This window comes from Procambarus clarkii, chromosome 74 (genome assembly GCF_040958095.1).
Source record: "Procambarus clarkii isolate CNS0578487 chromosome 74, FALCON_Pclarkii_2.0, whole genome shotgun sequence".
NCBI classification, from domain to species: Eukaryota; Metazoa; Arthropoda; class Malacostraca; order Decapoda; family Cambaridae; genus Procambarus; species Procambarus clarkii.
Genome location: NC_091223.1, coordinates 15,173,602 through 15,190,017, shown reverse-complemented (window position 1 = coordinate 15,190,017; position 16,416 = coordinate 15,173,602). Strand labels below are relative to the sequence as shown.

The 16,416-nt window shown below is 39.9% G+C and overlaps 1 protein-coding gene across 4 annotated transcripts in view; it reads left to right on the top strand.

Annotated features, from left to right (window-relative positions):
• Nucleotides 1-763: 763 nt before the first annotated feature.
• LOC123767358 (DDB1- and CUL4-associated factor 8) overlaps nucleotides 764-16,416 on the top strand; it is a 48,375-nt gene continuing 32,722 nt past the window's right edge. The window contains exons 1-3 of one of the 4 annotated variants that reach the window (XM_045757001.2): nucleotides 764-1,275; nucleotides 8,112-8,207; nucleotides 9,096-9,642. In XM_045757001.2, the coding sequence (XP_045612957.1) occupies nucleotides 9,111-9,642 (532 nt within the window). In that variant the 5' untranslated portion in view covers nucleotides 764-1,275; nucleotides 8,112-8,207; nucleotides 9,096-9,110. Of the gene's footprint in view, nucleotides 1,276-4,359; nucleotides 4,533-8,111; nucleotides 8,208-9,095; nucleotides 9,643-16,416 lie in introns of all 4 variants that reach the window. The other 3 variants (XM_045756999.2, XM_045757004.2, XM_045756998.2) reach the window with 3 other exon arrangements.

Genomic DNA, 16,416 nt, shown 5'->3' with positions numbered 1-16,416 from the left:
AGTGGAAGAGGGGGTTGAGGGAGGAGGGAAAGGGAAGGAAGAGGAGAAGGAAGGAAGAGTAGGGAGTAGATTTATGTTGTACCTAATAGACCAAATTGCTTAACAAGCCGAGTTTTCTTAAAATTATATATCTTTCTAAACTTTTTTGTATGGAATGATGAAACTTAGTATTACATTATATATATGATTATAATTTGGTTTAATTTTAGTTAAAAGTAACATAGAAATTTGATGAAATCTAAACTAACCTACCAAACCTACGCTAACCAATCCTAATATAAAAAAACATGTCAGTATTTCATGTTCTTAAAATAATATAATAATATTAATTCAAATAAGGCAATTTGAAAATAACGAGAATGACTGAATATTAGGCAAATCGAGTCTTGCATAATTAGGCGAAGTAATGCATTTTGGCTCTTAGGTACTATTTATATATATATTTGCGTAAATTTAATTACTTTATTAATAAGTATATAAGTATAATATTAATATTAATGCTTGCCCGAGACGCTATGCGTATTAATGGCTTTAGGTATTGTATGTACTACCTCTATATATAAATCCAACATTATGTTTGTAAATCAACTATGTATGTCCTTTTCCTGAACCAAAATGTATTTATTTATTATGTATTATGACTTTGTACTTTTAGCAAATGAGCAATTCAATGTCTTTCTTTATTATGCACCCCATACCCATCCCGTAGGCGGTGGTGTAAAGGATTACAGAGGCACATAATCGGTTCAGGAACTGAACCCTCTAGTTCGTTTAGCTAAGCAAATAACAATTTTTGCCGCTAGTTACAAAATGATTAAAGCGTGAGAGGTAATTGTGCCGAGGGCGACATTTATATCCAGCGGGCCAGCGGCTCGCCAATCAGCTGGTACGAACCAGCTGATGTTGCTGAGACCTTATAAATATTACCTCCCTCAATTATAACTCCTTTAAGGCTCTTGCTAATATTTTCCCCCGCAAGATGTTCGCCAGCTCCTTAACTCGATCGCCATCCCCGGCGGCCGTATTCCCGAAATACACGAGGGTAGAAAAATGTTAACATCGCAGTTGGCAGTTGTTTGCCGAGCCCGACGACAACAAACCATCTTAGTAGACTCCTTTGGTGGAGACGTTTGTGGCACCTTCTCCTGTCTTGTAAACCCTCTCCTGCCTGTCTTATTTGCTGGCCTGCCTGCTCTCCTGCTTCCCTGCTCTCTCGCCAGTCCTCCCGCCTGGATACCCGCTGCGGTTATGCTGGATTTTTGCTAAAAATAGACAGTAAGGACCATTTTCACTTTGTTTACATTCTCTGGTGGGAGACGAGAGTCGCAGTGTTTGTGATAAGCACTTTTGTTTGGGGGTGATATACAGCTGATGCATTGTTTTTCCTACTTCACGAGAGCCATAGCTGCTTAAATATGATAGATTGGGCGTGATTATAGGGGTTTTTAATGTTCTTTATGTCTTGCTTGGGTTTGTTGGAACGTCTTGACTGGTCCAGCAGGGAGAGCTGAGGTGGTTATATATATATATATATTCACTTTTTTTTTTATTTCGTCGTTAAAGCATGAATCAAATCAAATGTTTATTCGGGTAAAGTATATGTATACAAGGTGAGATACAAATATTGATAGGTTTATGGTTCATACAAAGTTCATACAATAGTTCAATTATAGTTCATACAAAGCCTAAAGCCATTATTACGCAAAGCGTTTCGGGCAGAATGATGGTAATGACATCTATTTTGACAGATGAAGTTAGTTGGCAAGCAATGTTAAGTTTTGTATATAAATAAGAGTTTGATGAATTTGAGACTCAATAGTTAAAGTTTTTAGGATAGTCTCCTTAAGCACTGAACTTCTATGAAATATAATTATATCTTAGAATTTCCTTGAAACCCTTGAATAGTTTGGACGCACCTTGAGTAGGCCTTCCTACCCCAACACAGTGGTGTGGGAAAAATAAATTATCAAAAATAAGGTGTTGAAATAGATTTTGTCTTGAAAGGATATGCCCAATAGTTTCATAGTTGCTTATATATTTGGACAATACAGTATCTACATCTAGTAATATCATATAGTGTCAGATGGCTATTTACTATTAGTCCCACTGAAGTTGTCTAATTTATTGTTTTAGAAATTGCATAAATTTGATAGGTGTATTATCAAACTTTATAATTGATTATCTTGAAAACTTCCTGCATAACGCCAATTTTCTTAGCCTAACATGTTCAATAGGTTCTACTTAGAATTCATAATTTTATCTAACCTTGGTTAGCAAAAGCTAAATAAAATATAACCTGTATTCTTGTGTAAAAAAACTGTTATACAGCCAAGGAAAACAAGATTACATAAATTTACAAATAATGATTGGCATAATGCACATATACTGTATGTATACACAAACCCATACATACATGCACATATACATTGCTCTAAACATTTAGGCCATGCACTGGTTCCCAAACTAGGGATGGGGGGGGCCTTTTTGGCAATATGTAAGGGGCCATATGTTGAGGCAATGTACAGCTTATGATACCAGAGGGGGTCTTTATCGACTGTAGGGTGCCATTAGTAAGGACATTGCATGAAAAAGGGGTAATGACTGTAAAGGGTTTGGGAACCACTAGGTTTTAACATGAACCATAGGCCTAAATTGTATAAAATAAATACAACTTTTGATCAGCTAGCCTGCCCAGTAATACTTGAATATGGTGATATGTGCAAAACAATGATTCATACAAAAATATTGTGTGTATTGTCTAATAAAGATTCCCAGGTTATGTCATCATGTTTATACCTTACCATAATCATTTTGCCATTATTTTTAGACTTTTAATAGTCATAAGGAAGATAATTAATTCTGTCTCTCTCTCTGTCTCTGTCTGACTGTGTCTTTCTGTGTGTGTGTGTGTGTGTGTATCTGTCTCTGTGTCTGTCTGTCTGTCTCTGTGTCTGTCTCTCTGTTTGTGTATGTCTCTCTCTCTCTGTATGTCTGTCTGTCTCTTTCTCTGTTTATTTGTCTGTCTGTCTTTTTCTCTGTTTGCCTGTCTCTGTCTGTCTGTCTGTCTGTCTGTCTGTCTGTCAGTCTGTCTGTCTCTACCTTTGTTTTTTTTATCTCACAATTGCTTCACCTTCTCTTTATGAACAATAACTCAGCAGCAGCAGCACCACCACCCACCCACCACCCACCACCACCACCACCACCACCACCACCACCCACCACCACACAGGCTTCTCCAGCAGCTGCACTACCACTACCAACTACAGATCTTTGAAACAGAACCACCACCACCCACACTTCCCTACAGATCTTTGGACTAGCAGCAGCACCACCACCACTACCACCACTACCACCACCACCACCACCACCACCACCAGATCTCTGGAGGAGCCCCAACTCCAACCCACAGATCTGGAAGCACTGACATGCCTCTGCACCTGCACCAACCCCACAACCCTAAGCTGTTGCATAGTCATGTATGGAGGATGACATAGGTATGGGACCATGTATCAGACTGAGAGGACGAAACACACTTGACACACGTGAAGAACCAAACAAGGTTCCAGGAGGTCTACAAACCGGAACCAGATTGTGTCCATGGAGAGATGACATCATACAACTATAAGCAACACTAAATAGAGTTGAAGTTGATGTAGAACAGGTAAAAAGAATTCTGAAAGAACTCTAGCAAAAAAAAAAACGAAAAAAGTAGGACCAGATTAGATGTCACCAATGTCACTGAAGGAAGTTGCAGGGATCTTGTGTTATCCAATAACTCTAGTGTTCAACATTACACTAGACAGGAGGGCTATTGGAAATCTGGAAAAATGAAAATGTAGTCTCAATATTCTAGAAAGGGAACAGACATGAAGCAGTAAACTATAGACCAGTGTCATTAACATGCATTCCATGCAAAATACTGGAGAAGTCTTCAAGAAAAGGATTGTAGAACATTTCAGGAGTAATTTTTTTAACAGCCACAACATGGCTACAGAAAGGGAAAATCATGCTTAGCTAACATGATTGAATTCAGTGATAGGGTCACCAAAATATGACAAAAGGAAGGAAGGATAGCTAAACTGCATCTTCCTAGACTGCCAGAAAGTTTTTGATACAGTTCCTCACAAAAGACTAATACACAAAATAGAGACAAGTGGGGATAATAGGAAAGGCACTGGAGTGGGTACAGGAGTACCTAATGGACAGGAAACAAAGGGTCATAGTCGGAGAGGATAAGCTAGGCTGGAGAGGAGTGGAAAGTGGTGTTCCACAGGCATCTGTTCTAGGACCATTTGCCCTTTCTGATTTATATAAATGACCTACCAGAGGGAGTCAGCTCGCACATGTCGATGTTTGCAGGTGACGCAAAGTTAATGAGGAGACGCAAGAACTGAAGAGGACTGCAGAGTGCTGCAAGAAGACCTGGAAAAAACCTGGAGAGGGCTTCAGGAGGAGTTCTACTTCCCGGGCCACTTGTGACCTTGACAAACTTCAGAACTGGGCAGATAAATGGCGGCTGGAATTAAATCCAAGTAAGTGTAAAGTATTGAAAACGGGTAAGGGGGAGAGACGACCTGTATTTAACTGCACCAAAAGGGACAGGCAATTACAAGAAACAATGAGAGAAAAACCTGGGGATACATATAATCCCAACACTAACACTAGAGACTCATGTGAGCAGAATAACATCTGCAGCATATGGGAAGTTAGCAAACATAAGAACATCATTTAGAACTCTAAGAGGAGGTGGCTTTAAAGTCCATATTGACTACTTATGTAATTACCTAAGTGTAGTTACAGGATGAGAGCTACGCTCGTGAGACTACTGCTAGAGTATGCAGCACCAGCATGGTATCCTCATCTTGTGAAGCACAAAATAAAGCTTGAAAAAGTTCAGAGGTTTGCAGCCAGATATGTACCAGAATTAAGAGAGCTCATCTATGAGGACTGATTGGGAAAACTCACCCAAGCAACTGTAGAGGAGAAGCAGCATAGGGAGTATGATCACTGCATAAAAGATCCTGAGGTGAATAGACAAGTGGATAAAGGGAACCTATTTGAATTAAAAGGAGGTAAGACAAGGGCGACATCAGTGGAAGCTGGTCATGCAGTTGAATTAGAGATGTAAGGAAGTTCTTGTTCTCTGTATGTGTGGTTGGCATCTGGAATGCATTGAAGGAAGAGATTGATGAAGCCAATTCCATCAACAATTGTAATGTTTTCATCGTATTTTTCTTAATGTTGATAAAGTAATTAGCATGCTAAATATATATGGCTAGGAGGCTGGGCACAAAGAGCTAGATCTCACTCACCGATAGGCACTGATAGGTAAGTAAATCAGTGCCACCACCACTATAAACCAAAGCAGCACCACCACCACCACTATAAACCAAAGCAGCACCACCACCACCACTATAAACCAAAGCAGCACCACCACCACCACTATAAACCAAAGCAGCACTAGCACCACCACCACTATAAACCAAAGCAGCACCACCACCACCACTAAACCAAAGCAGCACTAGCACCACCACCACTATAAACCAAAGCAGCACCACCACCACCACTATAAACCAAAGCAGCACTAGCACCACCACCACTATAAACCAAAGCAGCACCACCACCACCACTAAACCAAAGCAGCACTAGCACCACCACCACTATAAACCAAAGCAGCACTAGCACCACCACCACTATAAACCAAAGCAGCACTAGCACCACCACCACTATAAACCAAAGCAGCACCACCACCACCACTATAAACCAAAGCAGCACTACCACCACCACTATAAACCAAAGCAGCACCACCACCACCACTAAACCAAAGCAGCACTACCACCACCACTATAAACCAAAGCAGCACCACCACCACCACTATAAACCAAAGCAGCACTAGCACCACCACCACTATAAACCAAAGCAGCACCACCACCACCACTATAAACCAAAGCAGCACTAGCACCACCACCACTATAAACCAAAGCAGCACTAGCACCACCACCACTATAAACCAAAGCAGCACCACCACCACCACTATAAACCAAAGCAGCACTAGCACCACCACTATAAACCAAAGCAGCACCACCACCACCACTAAACCAAAGCAGCACCACCACCACCACTATAAACCAAAGCAGCACTAGCACCACCACCACTATAAACCAAAGCAGCACCACCACCACCACTATAAACCAAAGCAGCACCACCACCACCACTATAAACCAAAGCAGCACCACCACCACCACTAAAACCAAAGCAGCACTAGCACCACCACCACTATAAACCAAAGCAGCACTAGCACCACCACCACTATAAACCAAAGCAGCACTAGCACCACCACCACTATAAACCAAAGCAGCACCACCACCACCACTATAAACCAAAGCAGCACCACCACCACCACTATAAACCAAAGCAGCACCACCACCACCACTAAACCAAAGCAGCACTAGCACCACCACCACTATAAACCAAAGCAGCACTAGCACCACCACCACTATAAACCAAAGCAGCACTAGCACCACCACCACTATAAACCAAAGCAGCATCACCACCACCATTACAAACTACAGTACCAATGTTGGTACTGTGGTTTGTAGTGTTTTCTGTTTTTCTTATGTTTTCACACTATAAAATATAGTGTGAAACCCCAGCCTAACTGGGGTTTCACACAATTACCCCATGCCCTTGGGCTCTGTAGGCTTGAATCTTCATAAAGGCCATTGTGAATTTGACTATTAGCATTGCTCTCTGATTGCGCATCATCATTTCTTGACAGGTTAACTACTTATGTGTTTAGTGAATATTTATTTTTTTTCTCAGATACTGTACTGTAAATTATTTCTTCATTTTATGGCAATTTTTTTTTTACCCAGACTAATTTTATAGTCTATTGTATAATAATGGCAGCCTTTTCTAGGTGCATATTTAGAGAATGTAAAATTGCACTTGCATGATTGTTTTCAATTCCAAACTTCCATGTAAGAATGGAGCTCTACATGTATACTAGTCTTCATAGAGGTTCTTGCAACAGTTGTATTTTGGTGTGCTACACTCGAATACAGTACAGTACAGCTCGGTAGGGTGAGGTTACCAGTGTTCGACGGCTGATGGTTAAAAAAACCTTAGCACCTGCACTATTGAAAAGAACAAAATACTCCAGTAACATGTTGAAACACACAGTTTCTAATATAAAACAATAAAAAGTAGAAGTTTTGAGTTTTATGAAGGTAAGAAAATAATTTTATTGATCATCAAATGTAAAGGACTCTTCTGTATGTGATTGAATTTGTTGGCTCTTTTTTTTTCATGTGAATGCACAGTTCTTAAACTTTAGAATGACACAAGTAGATATTAGAAAGCTGTGTGCCCAATCAGTGTCATTTAAACTAAGTTGTGTTTTAAAATTGGTTGAAAATACTGTACCACCATTACTGTCAGTGCAGAGCGTTACCTTGCACATTAACATCAGTTTTTACGCCTTGGTTATTCCTAAGGAATAAACTCAAATATTTGGGTAGCAGTTGACGATTCTCAGCCACATAGATTTTGGACCAAACGCGTACTGAGTGTATTTTTCTAAGAAGGATATAGTAATGAAATGGAGATAGGAATAATTTTAATAATTTTATTAATTTTTATACCTGTCCTAGTGGAAATCTTTCACAAATGGATGATATAACCTTCCTGGCTAAACTCTGACACGTGTGGCCAAACGTGTAACAAGTTCTCCTAGTTTGGTCACCCGAGTATTACACGTACAGAATAGATTGCCCTTCATGCCCGAAACGCTTTGCGTAATAGTGGCTTTAGGCATTGTATGTACTAGCCCTATCTATAAATCCATCACTCTTTGTAAAACCTCTTGTATGTATGTACCTTACCTAAATAAACATTTGATTTGATTTGATTTGATTGTGTAATTTTATATATAAGTAACTATTTACATTCATACCAATTATTTATCAATAAAATTATTACTTGTTTACTATACCCAATTTAAATACAACCTTCCATAGGCAGCCTAAAGTGGTTTCATGCCATAGCACTTGCCGAATCATTATTAGTTTCATTACAGGCTACCTTCAACAAATTCATAATTAATTTTTCAGGCGGTGGCTCAAAATACTGTACTGGTACTGTAAATAATACGATGATGCCAGAGGTGTGGCTGAAGGAGTGACAGGTGCTATGTCCCACCTTCCAGGGTAATTTATTATTTCTTGGCCATTATAATGACAAGATCACTATTATAAATAAAAAAAAGTGCATGTGAAGTGGCAAGACAGCCTGCTACAATCAGTTTTCTGCCTAATAATAGGTGAAACACAATTCCTCATGCTTGAACTGCTTCTTGATCAAATATAATGAGTGTTATTAGTAGCCATCTGCAAAGCATTAAAGTGATTTTTGATGCCATGTATTATCTTGCATGGAGAAACTCGATACACATTGATTGGCTGTGTGAAGGAATGGCTTTTCGAACAAACCGCCCCTCCGGTCTGCCAATGAGTGCCAGACCAATCACATAAGAGTCAGATTAGTTATTCCAAGAATTTAGGTAGCATAAGGCCAGATATGGAAAAGTTTCTTTAGTTCACTGCGTATTTCTCTGATACTAGGCCATCAAATAATGCCATGTGTCAGTCTTGGATGGTAGAGTCGGTCAAGTAGAAAACGGGGAAATTTGGAACTTCATGTTTTAATTATTAACAAGCTTATTGTAAGTTTTTTGTTTACATAAAAAATGCCAAAATATTTCAATTAAATTATTAGACAAAGGTCAAATATATTTTGATTAATATGGGTAAAGATAGGATCGGCTGTCGTGTGTTTAGGCACAAGTGCCTAAACGATATTGCCATTAAAACATGGTAAGTAGTGTTGTTGTAAATAGAAGTAGAGGTGAGGTGATTTACATTTTCTTTTTTATTATAGAGAACATTAATTTCTGTATTAAACCTCTTCTTAATGTCTTTATAAACTTTATAATTCAGGGATCAGAAATCCCTGAATTCATTATAACAAATTTTGTTTGTAGATCTGAATGATACACGATGAATGCAAAATATTTAAACACCTGTATACATTTCCAGGTAGTTGGTCTTCAAATGGCAGAGGAAGCCGAGACCTCCTTACGGAATCTAAATAGTGGAGCATGTTGCACAAAGGAGGATAGTGATACTGTAGTACAAAATGGAGGTAACAAAAGAGAACACAATGAAAGTAAAGAAGATGCGAGTGTCCCTAGTGAAAGATCTGAGATATCTGATGAGGAAGGGAATAAAAAAGTGAAGTCTGAAAATGACAAAAAAGATGGAGAAACTTCTGTTGTCTTTGGCAGAAGGGCAAGAAGACCGAGAAGCTATCGGACCAGGCTTATTGAAACTGACTCGGATGATGATGGTGACAACACACTGTGTGAGCGGGGTGCGAGTGGTGCCAACGACAGAACGAGTGATACAGGAGATCCACTGATTAGTAAATCTGGCGGTACTGTTACGTCGGGTCCAACCTCTGAAATGGACGACACAAGTGCGGATACCAGTCGAGATACAGAGACGGATCACATGGAGCCCACTAGCCCTTCGGCCATGGAAACGGGAAGTGCAGCTAGTGGTAATACTGACAATGATGGCACAGGTAAGATACGTTTTGTTTAGAGCTAAAGTGTAATACAGTACTATGTACCTATACTGCCAAATTAAAATATACTGTTACTAGAGTTTGTTTAAAACGTCTGTGCACGTGCATCAAAGCCATTGTTCAGTTATTTGTTGTATACTATACAGTACAGTGTAACTTTGATACAACCATGTTACACTTTAAATTTCCATTTTATTGAATAGTTCTGGCATATACCGTATTTTACATTTTTTATTAGCTCTAGAGCAGGGGTATTTGAAAATTTAACTAATTACTAACATTTTTAAATATCAGGAGATCTATATAACCACCAAGGAAAAAAGTTCCCTCGTGGAATTAATCGTCGGTGTTACACTCATGAATAGACAGATATCTTTTGCATAAATTTTCATGTGAATGTCCTATCCATGTCAAACGATCGGTTTTGAGGTTATTACTTATTTTACGTACAGGACTTGTACAATTACTCTACTTTTTTACTAAAAGCTGTACATTAGTAAAGTATGGTACAGTAAATAAAAAAAATTTACCTTAATGTAAAATATAAATATGCCTAGTTGAGGGTTACTCAAACTGAAGTTAGTCTAATAGACATATTAGTTTAGCATTATTAATGTGTAATGTTAGTCAGTCTTAATTCATTTAGGCCAGCTGCTGACCTTGCCCTCCTCATGATGCAGTCAACAACAGTTTCCTAACTCCTAAGGTGCCTATTTGTAACACCGGTTGATGTTGTTGTAGAATGATTGGGTTGTTGTTGACCGGGGATGGTCGAAGGTTACTCGGTAGTGGGCAGGAATTGGAGTACCAAACTTCCGCTGCTTTTTCCTTAGTTTATTATAAAAATATATCTCTTCTACACTGGTCCATGAACTAGCTTGGAGAGTGTGAGGGAGCGCATGGTGACGCTCCGTCGCCCAGGGCTATCTCTGAAGGTCTGAGAGCTTCAGGGTGCAGAGCAGAGTGTATTTTTGAGACGTCCAATATATTTGCTTCTAGATAAACAAAGGCATCAAGTGTAAGGAAATGTAAAAAAAAAAAAAAAAAAAAAAAAAAAATCCTGTGCAGGAATCAAACCTAGAACCTTTCAGCTGTGAATTGACTGTACTGAAGACTACTCTATGGAAAGCTCTTGTGTGGGTCATGGAGGCTTGTATTGAGGTCCTTTAATCCCCCTTGCCCCTCCAGGTCGAACTACTGACCTTTGGGATGCAACCCCCACAACAGTGGCTTACCTCCTAGGCACCTATTTACTGTTAGGTGAATAGAGGCATTAGGCAAAAGAAAATGTGCCCAGTCATATTTGTCCCACATAAGACTCGAATCTAGGATCCCTGATTATGAGTAAAAAAAATAAGGCCAATTGTTCTAAGAGACCGAGGCCAGACGGTAAAACACCTGTGGATTTTAGGACACAGTATGAGCCTGCTTGCTTTTACAAACTCAAAGGTGCAGCTCGCTGTGTTCAGGTAACACATAAGCACAATTGCAAAAGCATTGTTGTTTTATTGCAGTTCGAATACTGTATTATAAAGGGATGTGAAATACAGTACCGTCTGTCCTGTAGTCAAGGAGCCTGGGTTCGATCCCTGGGCGAGACATAAATGGTTGGGTACTTCTCTGTTCACCTGTTGCCTCTGTTCACCCAGCAGTAAATAGATACCTGAGAGTTAAATAACTTTTGTGGGTTGCATCTTGAGAAAGATCAGCAAGTAGTTCTATTTTGAGCGCTGGGGAGGAAGGAATCTCGATATCTTACAGAATGAGTTCAGGCTTCCTGTCCCTGAAAACAGGAATTTTATTGTGTGGTTTGAGCTTCTCCAGCAATGCTAAGGGCAGTAGTTGTTGCTTATAAGGCTCCTTTTCTGGCCGATGGTGAGGAGTGACGTCAAACTGTCCACTGTGGCTTTATCACCAATGTATTTTTCGTGCATGGTGACCAATATACAGTATTCCCAATTTCATTTCATCTGGAATTAGTTTACCCAGGGGCTTCAGCTCTTTGCGGTTGGGCACATTTCTCTGATGGGGAATAGGGGCATATTGGGTGGTTTAGTAAAGCTTGGCTTAATTAATTGGACGGTCGGCACTGACTAGGGCCAAGTGGACACTGGAAAGCGTCAATACCCCTCTTGGTCCCTGGTGGGTGGAGGTAAAAGGAAGTGAAGCTGTGTTTTATATATTGTATGTCTTAATTTTCCTCTTCCCTTGAGGCTAGTGTGGTGTGTGACCAGGCCCACAAGTCTTCTTTCCCTGGAAGATTCCCTAGGGACAAACTCTGTGATCCTGGCGGATCTTAAAACACAGTCCCCTCCAGCTTGACTCCTGTTTGGAGACCAAGCAATGATTGGGACTCTGCCTCTAAAGGTTCTAATCTAGTTGTACTTGAATAGTTGAGCTTCAGCTCGTAGGTCTTGCCTCTAGATCTTCAGTTGACTTCTATGCAGGGTAACAAGTCCTTTGGGCTCCAATATCTACATTTTATGCTATGTGTGAAGTCTACCGCCACCACTTCGTAATGCATTCCATATATTTACTGCCCTAACAAAACTATTATATCCATGTGGATCATTCAAGTATTTAATTTCAACCAGTGTTCCCTTGATTATGTACAATCACATTCATGTAATCCATCCTTGTTTCTTCCTGTCAGATGGTGCTACATTGTCTTCCCAGCTTAGTGCCTTCTTTTGATAATAACTTACTTGCCCTGTCAATATCTCTGAACCTTTTCCAGCTTTTGTCTTCGTTAAAATGTGGATTCCATGCTATATCATATATTCCAGAATTGTTTTAACATATACAGTATATTATACAGGATCCTGAACGATTCCTTGTTCATATTTCTAATGACAATTTTTATGCTGGCCGAAGAGCTACCCACCATAGAGGTAAGGAGTTTAAAACAAAAGCCATGACTCGAGTGATGTCTGCAGGGAATTAAAAGTATGCATACAAGGTACAGATGTAGATGGAAAACTTATCAAATAGCTAAATATGGTTGTAGTTATTCTTGCCTGGAAAACAGCTTTTGGGTAGAGGCCAGAAAGGATTTCATTGATGGCAACTTCCCTGGAGAGTGCTAAGATTTGCAGAATACAGTAATGCATAAAAACAGGGCCACAGATTCATGTGAGAAACATGCCGCACTTGAGAGTCTGTGGGGGGTTGTGGTTTCCATTGTTCATATTGCTGTGACACTTCGAAGACAAATTAAAAAAATAAGAGCGAAAGTAGATTGTGAAAGTTAACCAATGAAGAATATGGGTAGAAAACCAAGTATGACACCCACTCTCTTAAAGCTTTTGGTTTCCTCATCCTGTTTTAAGTTCATGGGGCCACCATGGTATAGGTATCCATTAAGCCACATGTTTTTAGTGGTCGTGAATGCCGTCATTGCGAAAAGTCTGGTCATGTCACCTGATTCTATTGCTATAAAGCAAATAATGACTAGGAAATTTCTTATGTAAACAGCATCACATAATCCTGGTCCTTTGCTCTACTTCTATTGCCCGGGAAGGCATGCTATGTACTCTAGAGATTCTGAATGGTAAGAGACATTCTAAGAATTGGGGCACTTCTGAAAATTAGTTTTGCTAAAGTTAGAAGCAAGTCATTCACTTGTGCCCTTCTGCAAGGAGAGTCCTATACCATGGTCTCGTCCTGCCAATCTTACCCTCATGCATCAGCTCTTCTGTTGTATGCTCAGATTTCTCCCACAGCTGAGTTCTCACACCACCACAAGCTGATGTAGTTCAATTCTGAATGCTAACACTTCTAGAAAAGGAAATTTGAGTAGAGAAGCAAGTACCTTTTTTTCCCCAAATTTAGCTCCGAGCGTCACAATTGGGCTCCATGAGGTCATTGAGGTTTGGCACACCTTCTCCTATGGCACTAATCTTGGTCACGTCTGCTGACTCTGAGGTAGGAAGACAATATTATGAGCTTGAGTGGGCTGTGAGAATGCTTTGGAAGTGCTGGTGTAAGCTGGCAATCCTTCTGTGGTGCTGTCAATCCACCACAGCCTTTCAGAAAATTCACCAAATATTAGCTTCTGTTACCAATTACATCAAGGTAGCACACTGTCCATACACAGACTGTTGGTAGAGCTTTTATCCCAGCCAAATCACTATATTCTGCAGTGGTAACTTGCATATAGAAAGTGTTGAAACAGGGGTTGTATGTACCTCCAGGCCTTGACATGGTCCTAACTCTAAATCACAACTCGTCCTCTTTAAAATAAGTTTGCAAGCACGTAGGATGGAGCTTTTTTTGTTTTTGTTTTTTCTCTGGGAAGACACTTGTGAAGGGTCCTTAGAAAGAGCACTCAAAGTGGTGTTCTCTGCAATACAACAGTCGGTGAAACCATTGTGGGTTATATGCAAACTGGAAGGGATCGTGCTGGGTTGGAACATGTTTTATCCTTCAAGGGAGATGTACAGGAATTCTGTTCCTTAGTACAGCTTGAGGGGAACATATGGCGATAGAACTATCTTTTTACCACTGTGAAATCCCAATCTTCTGTTTATAGTTCAATTATCTTTACAGGTGGTGATTGTACAGCTCCATTTTTGGAGAAGGTATATTATATGGAATATTTACCTACTTACAGGTGTTTTAATTTTTCATTGAGAACATTGTGGTAAACGTTCATTAGCTTCTAGTCCTTCATTTTAATTATTGAACAGAATTACCACCACCCCTTCTGTTGGGGAATACCGTATCCATTTCAAGGGCAGTGTTCTTTTTTGCTTCCTTAGTACTTTTGATTTGTGCATTTAAATAATGGAGGACAAAGACTTACCATTCCAAAATGGGATCTTCTGTTATCAACCTTGCTGTACGTTCTGATAATGTACAGTACCTGTGGTTACCTTGTGGGCGATTCCAAGGATGAACATCCCTGTGGCCTGGTCTCTGACTAGGCCCCGTACTTGAATTTGCTATACAGTACATGCAAAATAATTTGGGACTTTCATTGTAATGACTATTTTTTTCCAGTTATTCTTTTACCCTTTTATGACACCTGTATAAAGCTGAATAGCTGTTTGTTCTGACTGAAAAGTTTGCCTCTGAGTGGCAGAATTATTGATAGAGATATCTGTTTTTGTTTACATACCAAGCTCTCTGCATCCAGAAAGCTTTAATGATTCAGGATGGCAGATACATTTAAGACGACACTGTCCATGGTAAAATGATGAGTGTAGAGTGCCTAAAATGGCTGTAACCAAAACCAAGTACTGTATAGTACATCATAATAATGAACAGTTAAAGTTTGAATTATATTGAACCCCACCTTTTCCACATATGCCTATAACACTTAAAGGACCTCATTTGTTTCCACAATCAACTTAAACCACACAAGCATCCTTAGGTGTGGAATAGAGCTAGAAAGATCTCTGGCAGAAAAATATGCACCTTTTGCCTTAGAGCATTTTGAAGGTCAATTTATTCACCTTGTCGGGGAGAGAAAGCTTTTACTTAAGCTTTTTGAGGTTCCCCTTCCCCCTATGTCAACTTTGAAATCTGACCTTTTCCAGGATGCAACCCATTAAAATTGCCTAACTCTAGGAGTATCTATTTACTTCTAGGTGAATAGAGGCATCAGGTGAAAGGAAATGTGCCCAACCACTTCTGTCCTTCCTGTAGATCTAGCCTGGGATATTAGATTGAAAGTTGAGGATAGATCACTGAACTACAGGTTCCCTGATATTGTAATATGGTGGCCGAGCCTGGTGCTGTTGCCACTGGATTACGGTAGTTGGTCATTCTGCTGGTGCTTCCAAGAAAGGTCCCCTTTCATGCTACGAGTATGAATGCTACCAACAGGAGACGTGTTTTCTTGATGGAGGGGGAGATTATAATATCCTTTACTCTTTGTAAGGTTGAATAGTGCTCTTGTCATGTGGCAACAATTCTCCTTGGCTTACAACCTGGGTTCGATTCCTGGGTTGAAGAGAAAGGGTCGAGTACATTTTATTTCATCCGATGCATCTGTTTGCTTAGCAGCAAACAGATACCTGGAAGTTAGGCAACTGTTGTGGGTTGCATCCGGTGAAAAGCTAGAATTTGACACCACCTGAGGAGTCAAATGGTAGGAGGGAGTTTTCCAAGCAGTCATTCAATTTCAGTCGTCAGCATCTGTGTGGTTCTTGTGTTCACTTGCGTAGACTATGTGCTTTTATTGTATATGTGGAGGTCACCCAGCAGGGCTCCATGGGACCCATATCTTGGGTCATGCAATGTTTTGTCTATAGATCTCGTGAGTTAATTCTTACCACATGGGGGTCTGGACACGTACTGTGCCTGCAAGATCAAGTTCTTAGTTATTAGATCTCGCCTTTCTAACAATTGGTTGCCTAATGTACTGGCTATTGATTCTCTCTCATATTACAGTACTATGTATTTCTTGCACACACAAGCTCTTTGTGTTGAAGCTGCATTGTGGATGTAAAATGGTAGTTAGGTTGACTAGCATAGATTTCATCCCTCATACTGACCTTAATCTGGACCCTGGTGCTTTCCAAACATTGCAGATCTCTAGCTTATTGGCAGGTGCAGGAAAAGCTGCCTCTGGTTTTAAGATGCCAATCAATGGTAGCACAATCGTGTCCAAAGGGTATCTGGTTTTTCCACTTTTGCAGTTGATCAATACTCGCCTAGACTTTTTACAATCTTCGCCTAGATTTCCTACAGTTCTTTAGCTATAGGGACAATATAATTTTAATTGACCTTCCTCATACATATTCCAGTTTATCCAGAAGAGTATCA